The sequence below is a fragment of the Malaclemys terrapin genome, chromosome 7, assembly GCF_027887155.1.
Source record: "Malaclemys terrapin pileata isolate rMalTer1 chromosome 7, rMalTer1.hap1, whole genome shotgun sequence".
Taxonomy (NCBI): domain Eukaryota; kingdom Metazoa; phylum Chordata; order Testudines; family Emydidae; genus Malaclemys; species Malaclemys terrapin.
This window is the reverse complement of record NC_071511.1, coordinates 40,846,932-40,870,000: the sequence shown is the minus strand read 5'-3', so window position 1 is coordinate 40,870,000 and position 23,069 is coordinate 40,846,932. Positions and strand designations below refer to the sequence as shown.

Here is a 23,069-nt window from a genome sequence, read left to right as displayed (position 1 = left end):
AAATGAGGGGCTGAAATCTGATGCCTTCTTCCCTTCAGCCACCAGAAAAGGAAGGTGGCCTGCCTCGTCAGGTTGGCAACAAGACAGAATGTGGCCTGTTGGGGTTTGTCCTGCAACTGAAGCAAGATTACCAGCCTGTTCGGAATCTAATCCCTGAGGAGAAACTCTACAAAGTATACACGTTTAACTCCGTGAGAAAGTCAATGAGCACTGTCGTTAAAATGCCAGATGGCAGTTTCCGAATGTACAGCAAAGGTGCTTCTGAAATTGTTCTGAAGAAGTAAGTGTACTGTGTCTCTCTGCCTTATTTATTGTGACTTGGAGTGATCCCACAGCACTAAAATATATGCGGATTTTGCCACTGACTTCAGTGAGAATAGGATCAAGTCCTTCTTGTCTTGGTTTGAAGTTGGAAACTAAATAATAGTTCCAGGTAATAGGTACTAACCTTATTGCAGGAATATAACATACATTTTACTGTGATTATTCTTTTATCCTTTTTTAAAGTAATCAGTCTTGCACAATTGTCTGGATGGACAATGTCAAAGGTCATCTTTCCTGTCTTCTCTTAGCTGCCAAGGGATACTGCAGTTGGCATTTCTCTGCTCTCTCGTCTCCTCCCTCCCCATTAGATTGTAAACAGATGCACTTTTGAAATGTGCTTTTATCATGTAGGGATATAAATCCAAATGTCCTCTTGTTAGCTGATATGAACATATACCACACATTTGGATTAGCAAGTTTTTTTTTCAATTTGTTTGTACCTTCTTCACTAATTATGGACCTAATGGAAATTACATGATCTAACTGAAATGTCAGATATCTGCCCAACAATTGTAAAAATCATAGGTATATTCTCTTACCTAACATTAGAATAATGAATCTGTTGATTTTGTTTGTGGAGTGCACTAGAAATTAAAACTAACAAAAAAAAAGTGTGGTGTTGGATGAAATGATCAGGTATAATGGAAGCCAGAAACCAAACAAATGCAATTCACATCCTTTTCTTACAGGTGTTCTAGAATCGTTAATGCAGCAGGTGAGATTCGTGTCTTCAGACCCCGTGACCGGGATGAGATGGTGAAGAAAGTGATTGAACCCATGGCCTGCGATGGACTGAGAACTATTTGCATTGCATACCGGGACTTCAGCAGCAACCCAGAACCAGACTGGGACAGTGAAAATGATATTTTAACTGACCTGACCTGCATTTGTGTAGTTGGTATTGAAGATCCAGTAAGGCCTGAGGTATGTCACACAAGTTAAAGTGCCTACTATCTGATACTTAAGTATCAATTAAAAGAACTGTATTGAAGTTGTTTATTTTTGTTTAATGTTCTAATTACCACTGTCAAATTGGATGACACAAAACTTAGGTGCAAACCCTATAACTGAGAAAAGGCCTTGATTGTTCAGTTGGCATTATTTAATTATAGCAAAAATAGGGTTTTATGAACTATTGCAAGAAAAAGGTGGCAAGATTTTCATTTTGTCTCAGTGGATTCTTTAGAGGAAGTCAGATCAGAAAAGCTCCCCTTGTGAACTGTCATCTAGAAAATAAGGGAGAAACTTTGTGTTAGGCAATGTGTGAGGGTCCAATATTGAAGTTGTACGAGGAACAGAGATGGGTTCCCCTTGAGAAAATAAGTTGCAGGCATAAGTATGAATTGATATTTGCTTTCAACATAAAATAAATCTACTCTGGAGGAAGTTCTTTTTTCTGTAACAATAATTAACAGCCCTTTGTTACTTTGGCACATCAGTGACTGTACTACAGTTGCAAATGCTGGGTTGCCAGATGGAAGTTGTTTTTAATATTATGTTTGGATGAAGACAACATTTGTCAACTGTCTTTGCCAGGGAGATGTTAGCAACTGAAGGGTTAAAAATCCAAACCTAAAATTCACAGACGTTATTCTGCCACCATACATAAAAAGTCGGTTGCATGTGTGAAGTGTCTGCAGAATTATACTTTGTCTTTGGCTGATTTTAGCCTTTATTTGAAAGCTTAAAAAGAAAATAACTTTTTATATAAAAATAATAGAACATAGTAAGAAATAGAGGCACTCTGATGTCATGATAATGAGAATAGTGTTCACTCCCTTTATGACGACAATGTAGGGTAAAGGTTAGGGGATCATTGGTTTGTATCTGATATATCTATATAATGCTTGATTATTAATCATTAAAATAAATGCGGGGAGGATTATTCCCATTTTACAGTTGAGGAAACAGTATAACACAGAGGATAAAGCCAAGGTAAATTAGAAATGCTAAGAGTAGAAATAAGGAATTCCCAGCTCCAAGTCACATGCTCAGTCCATTAGATCACACTACTTCTGTGGTATAGAACTAATAACTATAATTCACTTTGGGACCTGACCATCCTTTACAAAGAGAGTGGGATTTTGTGTTGAATGCTGTGGCAGTCTGGTGGCAATCTCTCTCCTTCCTGCCCTTACATCCCATTTAATTTGCATGATAGATTTTTTTAGTAGGTTTCTTAATCATTCTGTTTGAATCCTCCTTGCCTGGATATCAGGTTGGCTGCAATGTTGTACATGTTAGGAAATACTGTGTTGTTGTTTTTTTTAATAGAACATCAAATGTACACATTAGGCTGCTCTGAAGGACTATGTGTGAGTCTTATGTTTCCCTGAAATCTATATAAAGCCAGTATTTCATATTTCTGACTATAGTAAAGCTGTAGAAAAATCCCTATTTCTACAGTCATGTGATAAACTGTGATAAAGAAAATTTATTTTATCTATCACCACCTGAACTCTGGCCACTAATTCTTCTGTCCCCAAACCACACCTAAGATTCCAACTTAAAACAACTTTGATTTTAAAACCAAAACAAAACCTTCCTCTTGTGTCATAAAATGTGGATTAGGTAGAAGCAAGGAGTCAAAATGGCATTTCTGACAGTTTAATGGTTTTATTGGGCTTCATTTGGGATGACCTGCATGACTCACTTATAGTTAATGCAGAAATCCTAAAAGTCATACATTTAAAACCTTTATACATGTGTATTCTATTTATAATCTTGGGTTCTAATCACTTTAAAAGCTTATGAATCCCTGAGAGGGGGTAAGAGGGGAAACCACCTTATTTATGGAGTGCAAATAATGAAAATTGTTCATATGCCCTACTTCAGATAATGGGATTCTGTGTTCTGGAAGATCAGCTTCTGCTTAGCTGAAATGTTAAATCCTGATATAGTTGTTGCATTGGGATTAGAACTTGCATATGTAGGTGCATTGATTCGCCTTGCTTCTTGCATATGCAGCATCATCTGTGCTTCAGTTCAACTGAAAAGTTTGTGTTTAGATTATACAGATGTTTCTTAGTGGCTTTAAGCACGGGTTTATTTCCATGAAGAATATGCATGATTTCACTTTTGTTATAATTCTGTATATTCTGTTATTTTTACACTTGTAAAAATTGCAGTCTCTCTAGGGGTCCCAGCTTTCCCCTCACTGTCTACTTCAATTTGTCTGCAACTAGACCAGTTCGTAAACTCTTAACTTATTTTGAGTCTATCAGCCCCTAAACCTCAGGGCTTACAGTCTCCTTGTTTTCAGAGGCAGCTTGGCATGGGGCTGTTGTCCTTCTGCTATCCCAGGCCTTGCTGCCTCCTCTTTCCTCTCTTGTCTACCTCCTTTATAGCAGGGCTTGTTTTCTTTATTGGTCACAGCTGTGGGTGCGTGTCTCCATGATTGGCACTCCTGGCAGCTGCTCAGAGGTGTGATCAGCCTTCCTCTCCCTTCTGCCTGTGCTCAGCCTGGGGTTTGTAAATCCCATTACCCCACCCCAAAAAAGATTCTGGCAGCACATCTGCCTGTGGGTGTATAATCCTCATCTTCCCTAGTAGTCCTGGCAGAACAGAATCCAAAATGACAAAATATTTTAAGAGAAATCTTTGTTACACTGCAACACAGATCTTCCTTTTTCTTCTAAAAATAACTTTGGCAAAACAAGCTGCCTCCCCTTGGGTTAATAACCATAAATTCTATGTCAGACACTGTCCCATAGGTGTCACTTCTAATATGAATTATTTTTTAAATCAAAATATATTGGTTTGATCCTCAACTGGCGTGAATTGGCATAATTCTATTTAAGCCAATGGAGCTATGCCAGTTTATACCTGCTAACCATCTGGTGCAATTTTCTAATGACTCACTGAAAGATCTCTGATGTAAATAAAGGGGGAGCTTTGCCAGTCCTCAAATTCATTTGCCTCATCTCTTCTTCCACATAACTTACATATTTTCCATTTTATTTAAATATTCTTTCAAGGTGTTTTGTCCTTCTTTTTTAGGCATGCTGACCTCATGCTAATTTCATCAGACACCTTTATGGCCAAAGGTGATAAAATTGCTTTCTTTTTAATACTTGTAACGAACCTGGAACTCATTTCTGTCCATTGTTTTCTGTGCCCTCTTGTATTAAGGGCTTTGGATGTTGCAAAGAGACTGCAGTTTACCTATGCCTAGCTAATATTTTGTTAGCTTATCTTTCTTGCTCAGAGCCAGACAAAAGCAAAGGCAATTCCCTGTCCGACTGTGTGGACTAAATGTGAATTCAGTGTTTGTGTGTTGCTTTCTTTTCGTATTTCTGCAAGCACTGAAGTAGTGTCAAACAACTCTGGCTTTGATGCATTGTTTATTGATGTTCCCTTGGGGTACTTGTTTATTATAAGATACGAATGGGTACACTTATGATGATGATGCAGGACCTGATTACTGAAAATAGCCCATAAAGAAACAGTAGGTAATTATCAAAGGGATATATTACATATTTTTTCCATTCCATTATAGGTTTGGCAGCTTTTAGATGAAATGCAGTGCAGTCAGCATTAGACTTATAGTGTTGGTCACCAAATTGCTTATTCATTGTATAATGAATTGGAAGTTGTTTCTGATTTTAATTATTGTGGCTAAGCATCTATAACAAGCTAAAACTTTACTTTTAAAAAAATTTTGCTCATTATCCTTATTACTGCTGACTTTGGAAACCATAATTTCATTGTTTAGTGGTATATTTAGTTGGCATTGTAATGCAGAGCTCATTTCACCAACTTAAAAATTATTTACATTTCCTAAAATATCTCCCTTGCACTGTTCTGTTAAGAGAATTGTGCTCCCACGGATGGTGTTTGTTGAAAATCTTTCTGAGCCTGCTCTAGAAAATTACTATAACCACTTTTTATTTAACTGAGAGCGGAGGTTAATTCCCTTTATGCAATTAAAAGATAGGGATAAAAATAGTGTAAAGTAGTCTATGTACTGCTTGATCTTCTGAATTCAGTGGCTAAAAAGATTTTCTTGAATGTTAATAAAATAGCCTATTCAACAATTTTTGGGCCATTTGTCTTGACCAAAACCATTTTGTTTTTCAGAGAATGTACTGAGCTCTTGGATTGTGATTCTCCACTGGTCCCCAAAATTTCATAGGATTTTGGTTTTAAAGGTTTTGTTTTGGCCCATTTCTATAAATCCAATAAAATAATATAGTCTTTGTGATAGGCTCCGGGGTTATTACACTTAAATTATAAATAGGAGACAACAATGTATATTTTCATAAAAGAATTTTTAAATATTAAAGTGGTTCTGTGCATGAGTGTTACTCATTATCAAAGTGCCCTTAATGTGCATATTACAAATGGATTTTAATTGGGGGTTTTTCTTTAGAATGGGAAACTCTGGGCAATTCTGTTTACAACTGAATTTCAAAAAAAAGAATGGTTACCTTACAGTACTGGTGGCTTTTCAAGTTGTTCTGTCCAGGTGGATCCCACTCTTGGTGTGCATGTGCCCCATGCACACAGGGTTGGAATCTTTTAATCAGCAGTGTCCATTGACGCATATGCTCTGCAGAACCTCGAGGGCATAACAGTGGTCCCATAAAATGGTCTCAGCTGCCAGTCAGAATATTGAATAAAAATACTCTGTTGCAGTAGGGAAGGAGGGCAGATTGTGAATGAAACTGGTTTTTGATGATTTTTTTTGTCAGAAAATGCCAAATTATCAAAACCAGATATTTTAGGGGAAATGTTCTGTTTCAATGGATTTCCTGTAGAAAATTTTTTTTTTTTAAAGTTTTGAAATTGACATTGAACAGTTCAATTTTTTGGTTCACAATGACTTTTCAATTTGCAATTTAAGTTAACTTATAATAAGAAAAAGAGAGGTTTAAAATAAAAAAATTCAAAATTATTGAAACGAATAATTGAATTGACTGAATGCAAATATTTTACGGATTTTTCAGTTCATGCAAATTTCAAGATTTTTGATTTTTCAGAATTCTGATCTTACCACTCCCAAGAAGAAATACGTCTTGAGAAAAAGGAGCTGATCTTGCCTCTCCTTGCCTGTTTACTAAATACATTGCTTACATTGCTGTGGTATTGTCTGTTATGACCTGAGTGGTTTTTCCTTATAAGAGATGTAGGAACAATTTGCATGTCAGACTTATTGCTCCGAGTTCCAAAACATTTATCTCTAAATGGGAGTCTGAAGGGGGACACAGTCTGAGAGTCTGAAAATGATCCAGATGTGCTTCTTAGAGGCATCGATTATCCTATCCGTGTCTTGCTGAAGAATGGGGAAATGAAAAGGTATGCTGTGACAAGCATTGTGTGCATCATTCCACCAGCGAAGAGGTGGTAGGACTTGTTCAGGATCTGTTACCTGCAAATTCAGCCACCTCTAAAAGGCTCTGAGGTAAAGTTTGGCATATGGTATTCTGAAAATACATCATGCCACGGGTCCCAGTAACATGAGACAGACGTCGGTGAGATTTTCCCAAAATTGAACAAATGTCGAGGTAAGGGTAAATATGAACACACTGTCTCCTTAAATGGGCAGCTAAAAAAAGGGGGAGGGAAAGGGATAGAGAATAAGATGGAGAATATCTTATTGCCCTTTATAAACCATGGTACGCCCACATCTTGAATACTGCGTACAGATGTGGTCTCCTCATCTCAAAAAAGATATACTGGCATTAGAAAAAGTTCAGAAAAGGGCAACTAAAATGATTAGGGGTTTGGAACGGGTCCCATATGAGGAGAGATTAAAGAGGCTAGGACTTTTCAGCTTGGAAAAGAGGAGACTAAGGGGGGATATGGTAGAGGTATATAAAATCATGAGTGGTGTGGAGAAAGTGAATGAGGAAAAGTTATTTACTTGTTCCCATAGTATAAGAACTAGGGGCCACCAAATGAAATTAATGGGCAGCAGGTTTAAAACAAATAAAAGGAAGAAATTCTTCACACAGCGCACAGTCAACCTGTGGAACTCCTTGCCTAAGGAGGTTGTGAAGGCTAGGACTATAACAGGGTTTAAAAGAGAACTAGATAAATTCATGGAGGTTAAGTCTATTAATGACTATTAGCCAGGATGGATAAGGAATGGTGTCCCTAGCTTCTGTTTGATATAGGGTGGAAATGGATGGCAGGAGAGAGATCACTTGATCATTACCTGTTAGGTTCACTCCCTCTCGGGCACCTGGCTATTGGCCACTGTTGGTAGACAGAATACTGGGCTGGATGGACCTTTGATCTGACCCAGTATGGTCATTCTTATGTTCTTATGTTCTTTGGGGCAGTGGAGGGACTAAAAAGGAGGACTTTGAATTGTCAACATATGTCCGTTACCACAAAATATAAATACTTCTTGAGCGCTGGATGCATAGACATATTTACTCGAGCTAAATAAATCATGTCCTTCAAAAGATAATTTCTCCATCACCATCTGGACTTTTTGGGGATACCAGACACAACCAACCACGGGGTTCTCTTCATTGTGACACCAGTAGCTATTGATCTTGTGGCTGTGTCAGCACCATCCAGTGCTGCGTGTAAAGTCATTTTAGCAATTAAAGCATACAGAGAAGACTTAAAGAACTGGGAAACTTCATTTCATTAAAGGTATTCATCCTTGGCTAGAGAAGCCCGGTTAGTTGGAAATTCTGACCTTTAAACTAGCAAAGGAATATATCTTGCGGGAGGCATAGCTCAGTGGTTTGAGCATTGGCCTGCTAAACCCAGGGTTGTGAGTTCAATCCTTGAGGGGGCCACTTGGGGATCTGGGGCAAAATCAGTACTTGGTCCTGCTAGTGAAGGCAGGGGGCTGGACTCGATGACCTTTTAAGGTCCCTTCCAGTTCTAGGAGATGGGATATCTCCATTAAAAAAAAAATCATCTTTCTTCCAAAAAGAGCGAACTTTTTTGATTCCTTATCTTTTGTGACAGACTTCGGTGGAGCAAGATGTCTTGATTTTTCATTTCTAGCCATAAATTAACCAATACTTCTGGAACTGGGTGAATATAGAAATACTCAAAACCTTTTTTGAGGAACTTGTTATCAACAGTCCACTTGCTTTGATGTAGCAGAGATGGAAGGTGGGGGTCTGCCAAAGATTTTTGGTTGGGTCTAGAATCCCCCCATTAATGGGCATTGCTAAACATAACTGGGTATAAGATATCCAACACTTTGTATGATTTTTTTCTTGGATTATTTATAGTGTATCAGCCATCCTTTTAAGGAGCTTTGAAGTTTTAAAATCACCCATCATAAATGGCACTGATGAAGTGACCGCTTCATCTGCTGAAGATGAAGCAAATTCCAACGGAGTCAAAGGATCTCCCTGCTGATCAAATTATCACCCCCTCACTTTGTATTTCTTGACCCTGTGCCCACACATCTTCCCTTTGGGATGACTAAACAACTCTTTGAGGTTCCCTGGTGGTGGTGATTTACCCATAGACCTAGGGTGACTGATACTATAGTGGGCAGAATGCTGTGAATGAGGGCCAGTATGGCTGTAATTGAAACCCATAAGGATACAGCATGAGGCGTCAAAGAGGGGCCAAACCTGAAGGGAGCTGTGACCCCATACACCAGGCTGCCACACCTGGAGCAAAGAGCTGGGTCCAGCCCTGTGGGACAGGAGCTGCTGCTGCAGGGTGAGTGTGGGCTGGGCTCATACTCCAAGGCACTCTCTTCCTTGCCCCTAAGGGTATCCCCTCCTCATCAGGTCAGAGCTAGGATTGTGGTGCCACGGCAGAGGGTGCTGCTGCAGGTTGGTGGCAGTTTAGTATGGTGCACCCATTGAGTCAGGAGAGTGGGATCCACGTGGACAGATTCCCAGAGAAGAACTTTATATACAGTGACATAATCACCATATTCTGGTGGTCTGTTGGGATGGTCTGTGATCATCACTGTTGCTTTATGTCACTATTTGCCATTTTCTCAGCTAATTTAATGTGAGCTAATGATTTGACATGCTTTGATTCTGATCGGTGGAGGCCAAGCTGTCAGGACCAGGATGAGTGCAGTCAGACCTACTGGTTGGAACAGGAGTCAGGAGTCAAGCCAAGTCAGATTACTGGTAGGTCAGAGCCTGAGATGGGCCAGAGGGTGAACCAAGAGTCAGGCATCAGGAGGCAGGCTTAATTTGTAATGAAAGAGGTACCGGGGCTTTAGCAATTTTTTTATTTTCATAACTGACGTGGCAAGTCCAGAGGTGCTGGGGCTGTGAACTGCCACGCCCTGGCACACATTAAGCACTGGAGTCATGCTACCAGTAGGTCAGAGTCCTCGACAGGCCAGAAGGTAAACGGAGAGTCAGATGTGACGGGTTGGGTCACAGAGACCCCCTTGAGACTGCCACCTGATGTGCTGAGACTACCTCTGAGCTCGTTTTCCCTGGCAGCTTCGAATTTGTTGAGCCAGATCCGCTAGCCTGCTGCAAACACAGACCCAACTCTGAACCATGTCCCCCAAAAGCTGCAGGCTCAATTGAAAACAGCTTAAAAAGTGCTCCAGTCTCCAGCACCCGGATACCCAGTTCCCAATGGGGTCCAAACCACAAATAAATCCGTTTTACTCTGTATAAAGCTTTTACAGGGTAAACTCATAAATTGTTCACCCTCTATAACACTGATAGAGAGATATGCACAGCTGTTTGCTCCCCCAGGTATTAAGTGGTTCCAAGTAATAACAGACAGAACAAAGTAAATTACCAAACAAACAAAATAAAACAAAAACATGCAAGTCTAAGCCTAATACAGTAGAAAACTAAATGCAGGTAAATCTCACCCTCAGAGATGTTCCAATAGGCTTCTTTCACAGACTAGACTCCTTCCTAGTCTGGGTCCAGCAATCACTCAACCCGTAGTTACTGTCCTTTGTTCCAGTTTCTTTCAGGCATCTCTTTGGGGTGGAGAGGCTATCTTTTGAGCCAGTTGAAGACAAAATGGAGGGGTTTCCAGGGCCTTTTAAATTCTCTCTCTTGTGAGCGGAAACCCCATTTGTTCTCCTGTACAAAATCACAGCAACAAGATGGAGTCTGTAGCCACCTGGGCAAGTCACATGTCTATGAATGATTCAGCTTTTTGCAGGCCGCTGCCATTGTTTACATGTTAGTTTGAACATTCCCAGGAAAGCTCAGATGTGGATTGGCATCTCCCAAAGTCCATTGCTAGTTAAGTACTCCCAATTACTTGAATAACGTCTTCATACTATGTTGACCAAATCTGACTTATGTGCTCCCTACAACAAACACTTTAAATACAAGCATAGAGCCAAAGCTCATAACTTCAGATGTAAAAATGATACATGCATACAAATAGGATGAATATATTTAGTAGATCATAACCTTTGCAAAAATATGTTACGTGGCATATCTAGCATAAAACCTATTCCAGTTATGTCATATTTACACTCATAAGCATATTTCTTTAAATCATTATGGTGGGCAACATCACATCAGGTATCAGAAAGCAAGAAGGGTCAGGTTACCAGGAGATCAGGGTGGTGTACCAGGTTATAGACAGCAATCAAATAGCAAAGTTGAGGATAAACCGGGGTTGGAAGCCATAGTCTAGAGTCTGTTGCAAGCAGGGTCAGGAGCAGAGATGGGTAGGCAGTCAGGGGTGTTCCTCAGACAGCTCCCCTTCATGGTTTCCTGGTTTAAGTACTGGCATCAGCCAATCAGGGGGCTGTGAGGGGTTCCTACTCAAGTTCTGCTGGGTAGTACTCCCTGCAGAGCGCAGCCTCACATGATCCTCCTAGCCTTCTTGAACTACCTAGCCTATGTGTCCTCTGGCGATGTGGAAGCATCGGTGGCCCAGAACTCCCTTGGTCCCAGATTCTAGCTCAGTGTGTTCTAACACAAGCTCTTTTCAAGGGGGGGCGGGGGAAGGAATAGATAATTTTAACTTGTCATAGCACATTACAATATCCTGATAGTTCTTTCTAATTTGAATTCTATCATATTATAGTTTTCAAGCCAAACACAAAAGCAATGTTATTCATGAAAATGTATATTGTCATAGTCTATTTTATATAATTTCGATAACAGTTATGTTATCGTTCATGCAATGCAGTTATCCTGATATGCTTGCATCAGATGGGGAAAATCTTTCCTCTACTCCATCTGTGTGTGAAGTGAATCTTTCAAGCCATGTCATGCACATAGTTAAATTGCTTCTATATCATGACATTAAACATTTCCTGTCCATTAAAAATAACATTTCTATAAAATGCTATAAAATCTAAAATAATTTATTAGTTGAGTCCCTTATTTTCTATGAAATATTGGAGAGTAGAGTTGAGCAAACCTCTTTTGATAACAAACTAGCAGATCATTTACCCTCTTCACATCATATTTTACTATTATTTTATATTATAATGAATTATAAGTCCAATAAATCTGCAAGTATATAACAATATTATGTGTCTTATTAACATATTGTTAAGAAAATAGCATTTTAAGTTAAACCATTTTAGGATTCTATTATTGTATGATGGACCCAAGGAATGGGTTGCAATGTGATTTGACAGTTATTTTTTAAATGATCTGAAAACTCTCATTTTATGTGACTGTTATTAGTGTGTTTTTGTGAGAAGACTGTTTCTGCTCTCCTGTCTCATGGGGAATTATTTCTTATGAGCCTGAAGTAAAAAAATGAATAGTGATGCTAACAATACGGAGGTCAACTCTGATGTCTGTTTAACAGATCAAAGAAAATGAAGTCAGAAAAACATTTTATTTCCAAACAATTATTTAACTAATTAATTGAATTCCTCACAATTAAATGTTGAAATATGTTGTAACATTTTCCATATGTTCATTTCAAAGCATTCAGTAAAATTTACGTCCTTTCAAAATTTCAACAAGCATTTGCCAAAAAACTTCAGATGAGTCTAGGCTCATGTTTTTTCCAATCCATTTTTTAATTTTAATATGGTACTAACAATGGAGTAATGAGTCATTTAAAAATTCTGTTCAAATTACTAAAAACTCTTAGAAGTCCCTAACTCATTGTAAAACAAAAGTTGCCATAATGTCTTGGAACAGAGAGTATTTCAGGGAAAAAAACCCTGCAAAAAACATGTTCTTCTGGGATAGCTCCTTAGGAAGGAAATAGCTGACTTTTAGTTAAAGGATAATTAGGTGAGAATTTGCCATTACAGCCCCAAATTGCCATGTTTGTTGTTTCTAGCAGAGACTCCATTAATTTAGCAGAACAAAACTGACAGTATCATGTAGAAATGTCACGGCCCATCAAGAAGAGCTCAATGTAAGCTTGAAATCTTGTCTGTCTCACCAACAGAAGTTGGTCCAATAAAAGATATTACCTCAGCCACCTTGTCACTGCACCTTAAAGCATTTTAGAAGACTATCCTGTGGGAGGAAAAGACAGAAAAGCGAAGAATATTACTATAAATGTGCCTTTTAATTAGCTTAATATTGGTGGAAGTCATGATTTATCCTGCAAGAAATGGCAAGTCATGGAGCTGTGATAAAAATAATGAAAAGTCATAACTCTGACAACTTGTTCAGGTATTTGTTTTAAAATTAAATGACATTTTAGAGGGAAAGCCTCATTTCCTCTTTTCCTAAGATGCTCCTGGGAGTTAGCACAGGTGAAAAAATAGCCTCTACTACTTTCACAAACCTATGGATGGTTTGGTCATGGATTGCTACAGTTTATTCATACGCAACAGTGGCACTCAACCTCTGCAGTGCCGAAGGTCCCGTTGGCTCCTTTCTTGGAGGGTTTGAGAGCTGTGCCTATTATGAATATATACATCTCTATCAGATTTATTTTTTAAAAAGCCCACAGCTAATGTAAAAAGCCTGCTTGTAGTTGCATTACCCTCAATAATAAATAGAAATTGTTTGGATGAATTCAGCAGCAATAAAATCCAGCTATTGATCAGCTTTGTCTTTCTCTCTTGCCTGAGAGCTAGTAGGCAGGGACCTGGTTCTGAGTGTTGTATACTCCTATATGTAGGTTCACCCACTCAAAAATTCTCTTATTTACCTGTACTGGTTAATTCTTACACACTTCTATATCTTCTCCCCAAGCTGTGCTGTACATCTTTTATGTATTGTTGGGTTGGGTTTTGTACTTGATGTTACATTTAGAAATATTCAAGAAGGCAAGCAACTAAAACAGTGTCTTGTACCTGTAGAGATCTGTCTCTGAATTTTGAGACAACCTCCCTAAGCCAGGGTTAATGAATCTTATTCACACGCCAAACACTCACCCATGACTTACACCAATTTGCCAACTTGCACCTACGGTACTATCGTTTACATCACATCTCAATTTGGCTCATTGTTTGTCAACAGATTCAGATAGAGATTGCTGCATCAGGCTACTTTACGCTTACATCCAGAAAGCTTTCTGTGCATTCATAGATACTAGAAGCTTGATTCTTTGTAAATGTAAACTTAGGTTCTGTGGAAACAGGTTGGAGATGTGTCTATTTCTACTGCCCACTCAGTCTGCCAAAGTAGTCTCTTACCTACATAAATAAAAAAGAAACTATGAGCAATATTTTAAGTCTAGTTACTCTACACAGAGTTAAACTAGATACCGCCCACCAGCTGTCCAAAAATAAGAATAGAGAAAATAGCATTATATCTTTTCTTAGATATTATTTTGGTGTGCATATGAAACTAGGTTCTGCCTCCGTGAACTTGCTTAATAGAACTGGCATTTCGAATACAAGCCTTCATTTTCTCTTTTTCACAGTGGTACTATCATTTTCCTCCTTTGTGTCCCATATTCTATTTCTGGCTTTCAAACTGTCATCTCAATCTCTCACATCCAGTAAGTGAGGGAGTCAAGTTGTTCAAAACTGCTGCTAAGGTCATTTTAAATTTACGAGCAGGACATATGCAGAATAACAAAACCTGGTAACTCAGTCAATCACTTGGGAGCCAGCTACGCAAGTTGCAGATTGCTTATGAGCTTAATTGGTGCTATTTTCCAATGCTACCATTTCTTCAGGTTGACCAAAAGAGGTTTCCAGCCCAGACTCACAGGGGGAGGTGGGAATGCTACTTGTAAGTCATAGATACATAGGTCATAGGCAGATAAACTTCTGTCTGTTATTCATTCTTTTTTTCTTGACTGTTAATGCTATTACATTATTTGTACTGACTGAGAGTCATTCTGTAAACAGCAGGTATTCTTGACATATCCTGACGGCGGAGTGGTTTACTTAGGGCCCATGAAAAGCTCAGATTCATTACTCTTATAGCCCAGCTTTTATTTTAGTGATCAGCATTTTGGCTCACCTAGTTATGGCTCACTCTGGTTTATCAGGTAAATGGAAGAGAGAAGAACAGCGCAAATGACCAAATGGGCTGTCACACCCGCCAAGTGAGCATCTGTCTGAATTCCTTTAGAAGCATTAGGCTTATTTCTAATTCTACCATGTTAGTGAATGTTGTTACTTTTTTGGAAGGAAAAATGTCTGTGTAATGATGTAAATGTCAAAGTGTCCCATGCTACACAGGAAGGTGAAAACCATTGCAGTGCACATAACCAATTGTGCAATGTTGAATGTGATGGAAAAATTCCTTCCCAGCTCCTTTTGTTATCGGTTTATGTCCTGAAGCATGAGATTGGATTATCCTCTTAGGTTACATTGACTTCTAGAGTGTTCTTATTTCTACAGTAAAGTTAGAGCATAGCAAATAGCATTGGATTTTCAATGATAAATAGTAATGCAGGTAGAAAATGAATGTCCTGCATACTAATCAGTGGATATCCATTTTCTGATATATATTCAAACTCAATGATGTTAGTGCACTATATCTTGAATAAAATTAACTGTGCCAATAACACACAAAATGTTTTAAATGTAAACTGAATTGTTTTTTAATTCACAGTCTTCGACCTATCATTTTCTGTTGTATTTCTTTCACTAGAAAATCAGTGGGATTATATAGATATGCTTGTCAATATTGCTCATGAAAGCCAGATTTAGTCGCAACAGAATGTCATTATCAGCAGCTCAGCTGGAGGGATGACAGTTGTTTACAAATAAGCAGTCATCGGTGTTTCTGATAATTTATTCTAATATAGGTTATACGTTATGCCATATGGATTGGAGAAGTTAGAGAACATGGATGTAGTATCTAACATAGCATAACAATCAGGAAGTCCAGGCCATTCGTAGTTATTTTAGGCAACTAAGTGACCTTCAAAATGTTTGTAGGTGCAGTTTTGATCAGCACCCAAAAATTCAGATGCATATCAAAGTTGTGCTCATCTTTTGGGATTTCTCTCTGCAACTACCAAACTTATCTTCCTCTCTACCCAGATGAGCCTCACTTTGTTTAGCATGAGGCATCTCTTCACCTGTTTTGTATCTGCCTGCTGTATCTGCTTGTAGGGTGGAGGAGTTCAGTTGCCGATTGCTGTCTCATAGATCTCCATATTCAGGTGGACTCCAGGGTCCTTCTTTCCCTTCTCTGCCTTAAGAGAAATTAAGGGAATCATGGGAATTAGAAAGGAAGGAAAAGCTCTGTTGAAGACACTTCCTTTTGTGATAGTCATAGCATATACTGTTTAAGTATCAGCAGAACTTTCTTTTAAGTACTGTAAATTCATTTCTCAGAACTTATTTACCCTGGAGAAAATCTTCACATCCTTAAATAAGGATGATAGGAGGAGAGTACAGGACATAGAGGAAACATTATAAATACTTTTTTTTTTCTGATGCTCAGCTCAACAAATTGCTGTTCTGTTTGTCTCATGGGCCCAGTTGTAGCTTGAATAGCTTCTTAGTGACACATACTATATTGTAGGAGAAAGCAATATGATATAAAACACAGCATAGCCAAAATGTGTATTCCTCATCTTTTAACTTTTGAACTAAAATATCATATAGTGAGCTATGGAGAATTTATGTGAAATCTCCTCTTTTTTTAATAATTAGGCAGAGTGCTTTTAATAATATTGAAATCAACCATGGTGAGCTAATGAATGCCATTGGTCAGAAACTTGGTTCACCATTTTGCATATTCCTCAATTATTAACATCTTATGCTATAGCGTACCTATTTAATTATAATGGCCTGAAAGCTTATAAGGTGACGTAAATAAGCTTTTCTTCCTCTATCAGCAGTATTATCTGTGTGGGTGCATATGTCAGTTTGAGTTCCAAATGACTCTTGATGCTTTTAGAGAATCTCATTGAAATGAACATTTAGATCAGAAGGAAGATAATTTTTGGGTGTGCAGAAAAAGCTTATGCTGAGTCTTTTCATATTTTATTGTAACAAGGCATCGTGGGGTGTGCACTGTTGTCCAGAAGTTGGGCATTTTGACTGTGCCGTGAAACAGGAAGCTAAATAAATATTCTATTGGCCACTTGAGAGATTTGATTCTGAGATAAGCCTGTGTGTCCTGGAATGACATACCACCATTATAAACTGCATCTGCATTATTATTAGGGCTGTCAAGCGATTAAAAAAATTAATCGCGCAATTAATCACACTGTTAAACAATAATAGAATACCATTTATTTAAATATTTTTGGATGTTTTCTACATTTTCAAATATATTAATTTCAATTAGAATGCAGGATACTAAGTGCTCACATCATATTTATTTTTGATTACAAATATTTGCACTGTAAAAAACAAAAGAAACAGTATCTTTCAATTCACCTAATACAAGTACTGCAGTGCAATCTCTTTATCATGAAAGTGTAACTTACAAATGTAGATTTTTTTTTGTTACATAACTGCAATAAAAAAAAACAGTGTAAAACTTTAGAACCTACAAGTTCACTCAGGCCTACTTCCGCCAATCGCTCAGACAAACAAGTTTGGTTACAATTTGCAGGAGACAATGCTGCCCACGTCTTGTTTACAATGTCACCTGAAAGTGAGAGCAGGTGTTCGCATGGCAGTGTTGTAGCCAGCATTGCAAGATATTTATGTGCTAGATGTGCTAAAGATTCATATGTCCCTTCATGCTTCAACCACCATGTACAAGAGTTTGCTGGGGCTCGACCCTCTCCGGGGCGGCGGGCAGCCACACCGGCTCACTACACACCGGTGAGGTGGGGAAACTTGTCCAGCCGTGGGTCTCCCTCGGCAGCTCTTGCTGTAGCTAGAAGAACACAGTAAGCCTGGCCCTGCTCAGGGCGGGCAATAAGACTTTGTCAGGAGCTCAGGCCCTCAGTCAGGGCTGAGCCACAAGCAAGAGTGTTTAGCCCAGGCCATAGATCAGGGCAGGGCAACAAACACTGAGTCAGGAGCTCAGACCTCAGTCAGGGTTGAGCAACAATAGTAGGCCCAAGCCTCAAAAGGCCTGGGAGAGGGGGAGACTGCCACCCATGGGTTGGGTGGCAGGGGGGACGCAGGCCCTCCCACTCCACTGCGTCCCAGCCTGGGGCCCTAGCAGCGGCAGAAGGTCTGCTGCTTAGTCAGTGGGGATCCTGGCTGCAACACCCTGACATAGGCTCTGGCAGTGCTGCAGCCAGACTGGGGTTGGCTGCCCCCAGGCTACTTCCACACTCCACCTCAGGGCCTACCTGGGGGCTGGTGTCGGCCTCGGGGAGATCCTGGACCATGGGTTCGTCAGGCCAGGGATCGTTCAGCAAGTCCGGCAGCTCCTCCGGGTAGCGGGCACAGGGCAGGCCCGGCGGCTCCTCCGGGTAGCGGGCGCAGGGCAGGCCCGGCGGCTCCTCCGGGTAGCGGGCGCAGGGCAGGCCTGGCGGTTCCTGGCGGCTACCCCGGGCCGCGGAGGTTTCCCATCCCCGAGCTAGGCTGGAGATGTCTGGTCTCTCCAGCGGCTGGGGCCTGACTGAGCTCTGAGGGCGAGCCTTTGTACTTCTGGGTCGCCGCCTGACCCCCTGAGGGGCGGGCTCAGAGCTCCCTAACTCCGCACACTCTGGCCTCCGGATGGGCTCTTCCCCCTCCGAGGCAGCGGGGAGCCACACCGGCTCACTGCACACCATTCCAGAAGACATGCGTCCATGCTGATGACAGGTTCTGCTCGAAAACGATCTAAAGCAGAGCAGACCGATGCATGTTCATTTTCATCATCTGAGTCAGATGCCATCAGCAGAAAGTTGATTTTTCTTTTTTGGTGGTTCTGGTTTTGTAGTTTCCACATTGGAGTGTTGCTCTTTTAAGATGTCTGAAAGCATGCTCCACACCACATCTCTCTCAGATTTTGGAAAGCACTTCAGATTCTTAAACCTTGGGTTGAATGCTGTATCTAACCTTAGAAATCTCACATTGGTACCTTCTTTGCGTTTTGTCAAATCTGCTGTGAAAGTGTTCTTAAAACGAACATGTGCTGGGTTATCATCTGAGACTGCTATAACATGAAATATATGGCAGAATGTGGGTAAAACAGAACAGGAGACATACTATTCTCCCCCAAGGAGTTCAGTCACAAATTTAATTAACGCATTATTTTTTTAATGAGCATCATCAGCATGGAAGCATGTCCTCTGGAATGTTGGCCGAAGGATGAAGGACATATGAATGTTTGGCATATCTGACATGTAAATACCTTGCAACACTGGCTACAAAAGTGCCATGAGAATGCCTATTCTCACTTTCAGGTGATGTAAATAAGAAGCAGGCAGCAGTATCTCCTGTAAATGTCTGTAAATTGTTTGTCTTAGCAATTGGCTGAACAAGAAGTAGGACTGAGTAGACTTGTAGGCTCTAAAGTTTTACATTGTTTTGTTTTTGAGTGCAGTTATGTAACAAAAAAAATCTACATGTGTAAATTACACTTTCACGATAAAGAGATTGCACTATAGTACTTGTATGAGGTGAATTGAAAAATACTATTTCTTTTGTTGATTTTTACAGTGCAAATATTTTCTAATAAAAATAATATAAAGTGAGCACTGTACAACTTAGTATTCTTACAACTTAGTATTCTGTGTTGTAATAGAAATCAGTATATTTGAAAATGTAGAAAAACATCCAAAAATATTTAATAAATGTCAGTTGGTATTCTATTGTTTAACAATGGGATTAATTGAGATTAATTTTTTTAATCACAGTTAATTTTTTTGAGTTAATTGCGTGAGTTTACTGCGATTAATTGACAGCCCTAATGATCATAAAGAATGAAAACCTTGGTGCATACATTTAAAAAAATTAATTATTGCATTTAAAATTAGTATCTGGACAGATTTATAGTTGCAGAGTTGATTTTAGTCAATGAGATAACTGGACTTGCAAATTCACATACAAATATATTTCCAGTTTGAATAGTTGGGGGTTCTAATATACTATTTAAAACTCTTTTTCTTCAGAAATAACTTTAAATATCTATAAATCTGTAGCTGTTAGGGCTAGAAGAAACAATTCTGATCACCTATTCTGACTACCTACATAACACAGACAATAGCATTTCACCCAGTAATTCCAGTTCCAAGTCCAGTAATGTGGTGTTGAACAAGACCATCATCTTTAGAAAGACATCCAATCTTCATTTAAAGACTTCAGTCTACCACATTCTTGGCTGAGCTATTCCAGTGATCAGTGACAGAGACCCTTGCTGTTAAAACATTTCCCCCTTATTTCCAGTCTAGCTTCGACTTCAACCATTAGATCTTGTTATGCCTTTGTCTGGTAGATTAAAGAGCCCCGAAGTATTAGATGAACTCTCCCTGTGTAGGTACTTATAGACTATGATCATATCACATCTTACTTTTCTTCTTGATTACCTTCTCAGAGAGAAGGTTAATTGTTATGAATAGAGCCATGGACTGGTTTTGAGTCCAAAGAAAGTATTATAATTTGCTGGGAAAGCCACATTTATGTATATCAAGGAGAAAGAGATATCATTTAGATCTTTCACACTTTTACATATTCTGAAAAAATGTCCTTGGGTTGAAAGTTTCTACCGTCCAAAAAAGTTTCACTATGGTTGTAAGTTACAAAATTTCTATATTTTGAAACATAATTTTTTATGATGCAGTTTGTTAGATTTGATAAAATATGTGACAATCTTGTGTCCAGATGACAAATTTAGTGTTGAATATTAATCAAATAATTGTGTTTTTAAAACAATTTCTGAAAATATGTACAATACAATTTAATACTAGTTACATTTCCACTTTAATTTCTGGATTACTAAGATTTCATTTTATCTGGGCTGACCAACTGAGTTTAAACATGGATACAGAAAATATGTATTCCCTTCAGAAAGAATGACGTGCTTCTCACTAATATTAACAATCAATCTTTGTCCCCCACGTTCACCAAAACCACTGCAATGTACAAAAATGCTTATTACAATAAATTATATTTAACAAAATGGCCCTCAATGGCCCATGTCCTTGATAAACATAAAAGTGGCTTTCTCAGCAGATTCTAATATGTTCTTTGGACTCAAAACCAGTCCATGGCTTTAATGATCTTTATAGCAGGCAGTGAATTCAGGGGTTTTAAGCTTAGACTGTGTCTGAATGCAAAATCTCAGAATTTGGATGTGGTAAGACAGTTAGGGGCCAATCCTGTGAGGCACTGACTGATCACTATCTGCAAATGCTGAGTGCACTCTGTTCCCATTAATGTCAACCACAATGGAAGATACTCTTGGGATTTGGCCCCTAATTCACTTTTTCTCAAAGGCTCACTCCCTTTCTAGATCCATACATTTTTAATAATACTTCACTCTAGGACCTGAATGCATTTGATGGTTCTTGATAGTGGGGTCATCAGTTACAATCATTTGGTGTACATTCACTCGCACATAGGCTTCATCACTCTACTGTCCTAAATGACTTTGCTAGGGCTTTGAATTCATTAGGTGAATGCTTATTAGGAATTTTCTAACCATCTTGCTTAGCCGAGATCTGTAGAATAAAGAAGCATGGATATGAACTTGAAATGAGTTTTCCTGTGATACTATGTTATTCACCTACCCCACACAGGGTGTGTGACTTATTTGTAAAGGACTTTGGGATCCTCTGGGGGAAAAGGAACTATATTAGTGCATACTATTTTTATCATTCACTGAGTGGTAGAGTCAGTGTGTGCACACGCATGAAAAACTGTCCCTGCCTTAATGAGCCCCGAATGTACTCAGAAAATTCAATCAGGATTTTCCTAAAAAGACAACTCTCCACCTCTTGACCAGCTTAAAGGATAACTTTGAGGGAGACAGATCCATTGTTTTTCTAATACTTTGTGATAATTCTCCTGCTTTTAGGAGTCTTGAAGCAAAAACAGCTGGATGTGCTTCTGAAGTGTTTTTGTTTTGAGTTTCACCGGCTTGCATCTACATTAATGGGACAGATGCTGTATGGTGAACTTTAAGAACAACATGCTTGCTTTGAGAGTAAGCTCTTTAGACATGGGCTGTGTTTTCTTCTGGTTTTTACAGCACCAACTTCAGAGTTATGACTTAATGAATAATTATAATCCTTATAGAAATAAGTTATTCAGACCAACCTATATCCACTACCCATTATAGCAGACTCTGCAAACTTTGTTGGAACATGCATTATATTCAGTAGGTCTATACCAAGCACAGCATTTTTTAAAGATACCACTATCCTAACTGTCTTATCTTTAAAGGTCATACTTAATGGTCCTGCAAAGACAGTACAGTACATGATAGACCAGGGAATTAAAACTACAGTGTTGGTGTTTTAAATGAATATCTCTAACGTGTTAATCTCCATTCTCTCTAGCTGTAAAAGGGTGCTAACTTATGTTATTGATCCACTATTTAAAATAATTCCAAAACAAACTAAAAACCCTGTTGCATATTTTTCCTATCTCTCTACAGCATATTGATTTTTTACCTAATTACCTAATACTGAACCTTTTTTTTTTGTCTCCCAGATGACAATCAAAAACCAATTATTTATTGTGCTAGAAATGCACATGACTCTAATGCAGGGGTGGGCAAACTTTTTGGCCCGAGGGCCACATCTGGGTATGGAAATTGTATGGTGGCCCATGAATGCTCACGAAATTGGGGATTGGGGTGTTGGTGAGGGCTCCAGCTGGGGTGGTGGGCTCTGGAGTGGGGCCATAAATGAGGAGGTCAGGGTGTGGGAGGGGGCTCTGGGCTGGGGCAGGGTGTTGGGGTGCAGGAGGGTGAGGGCTCCAGCTAGGGGTACGGGCTCTGGGTTAGGGCTGGAGATGAGGGGTTGGGGTGCAGGAAGGTGTTCTGGGCTGGGACCAAGGGGTTCGGAAGGTGGGAGGAGAATCAGGGCTGGGGCAAGGGGTTGGGGCATGGGAGGTGGTCGGGGTGTAGGCTCCAGGTGGCGCTTACCTCAAGCGGCTCCCAGAAGCAGCGCATGTCCCCCCTCCAGTTCCTACACAGAGGCGCAGCCACACAGCTCGGCGCGCTGCCCCTGCAGCTCCTATTGGCCGTGCTTCCAATGGGAGCTGTGGGGACGGTGCTTGGGGTGGGGGCAGCATGCGGAGCCACTGGCTGCCCTTACACATAGGAGCTGGAGGGGGAACATGCCACTGCTTCCAGGAGCCATGGCATGCACGGAGCAGGACAAGCCCCCAGCTGGAGCACCGGAGCAGGGCAATCCCCGGATCCCGCTCACTGGTAGAAACTCGAGGGCGAGATTAAAACATCTGAAGGGACAGATGTGGCCCCTGGGCCATAGTTTGCCCACCCCTGCTCAAATGCATTGCCAGGAAGGTTTGGATGTATTTAGTGCCTATACATTCTTGTAGAATTTCCCTTACTTTTAATTAATAAGTTGAATAATAAATAATATATGGGAGCATATTGTGCACAGCT

At 39.7% G+C, this 23,069-nt stretch overlaps 1 protein-coding gene across 1 annotated transcript in view; it reads left to right on the top strand.

Moving 5' to 3' along the window:
• The window catches only part of ATP2B2 (ATPase plasma membrane Ca2+ transporting 2), a 534,155-nt gene that overhangs the window by 438,454 nt on the left and 72,632 nt on the right, over positions 1–23,069 (top strand). The window contains exons 13-14 of the mRNA XM_054035362.1: positions 39–280; positions 1,014–1,248. Of these exons, the coding sequence (XP_053891337.1) occupies positions 39–280; positions 1,014–1,248 (477 nt within the window). The remainder of the gene's footprint in view (positions 1–38; positions 281–1,013; positions 1,249–23,069) is intronic.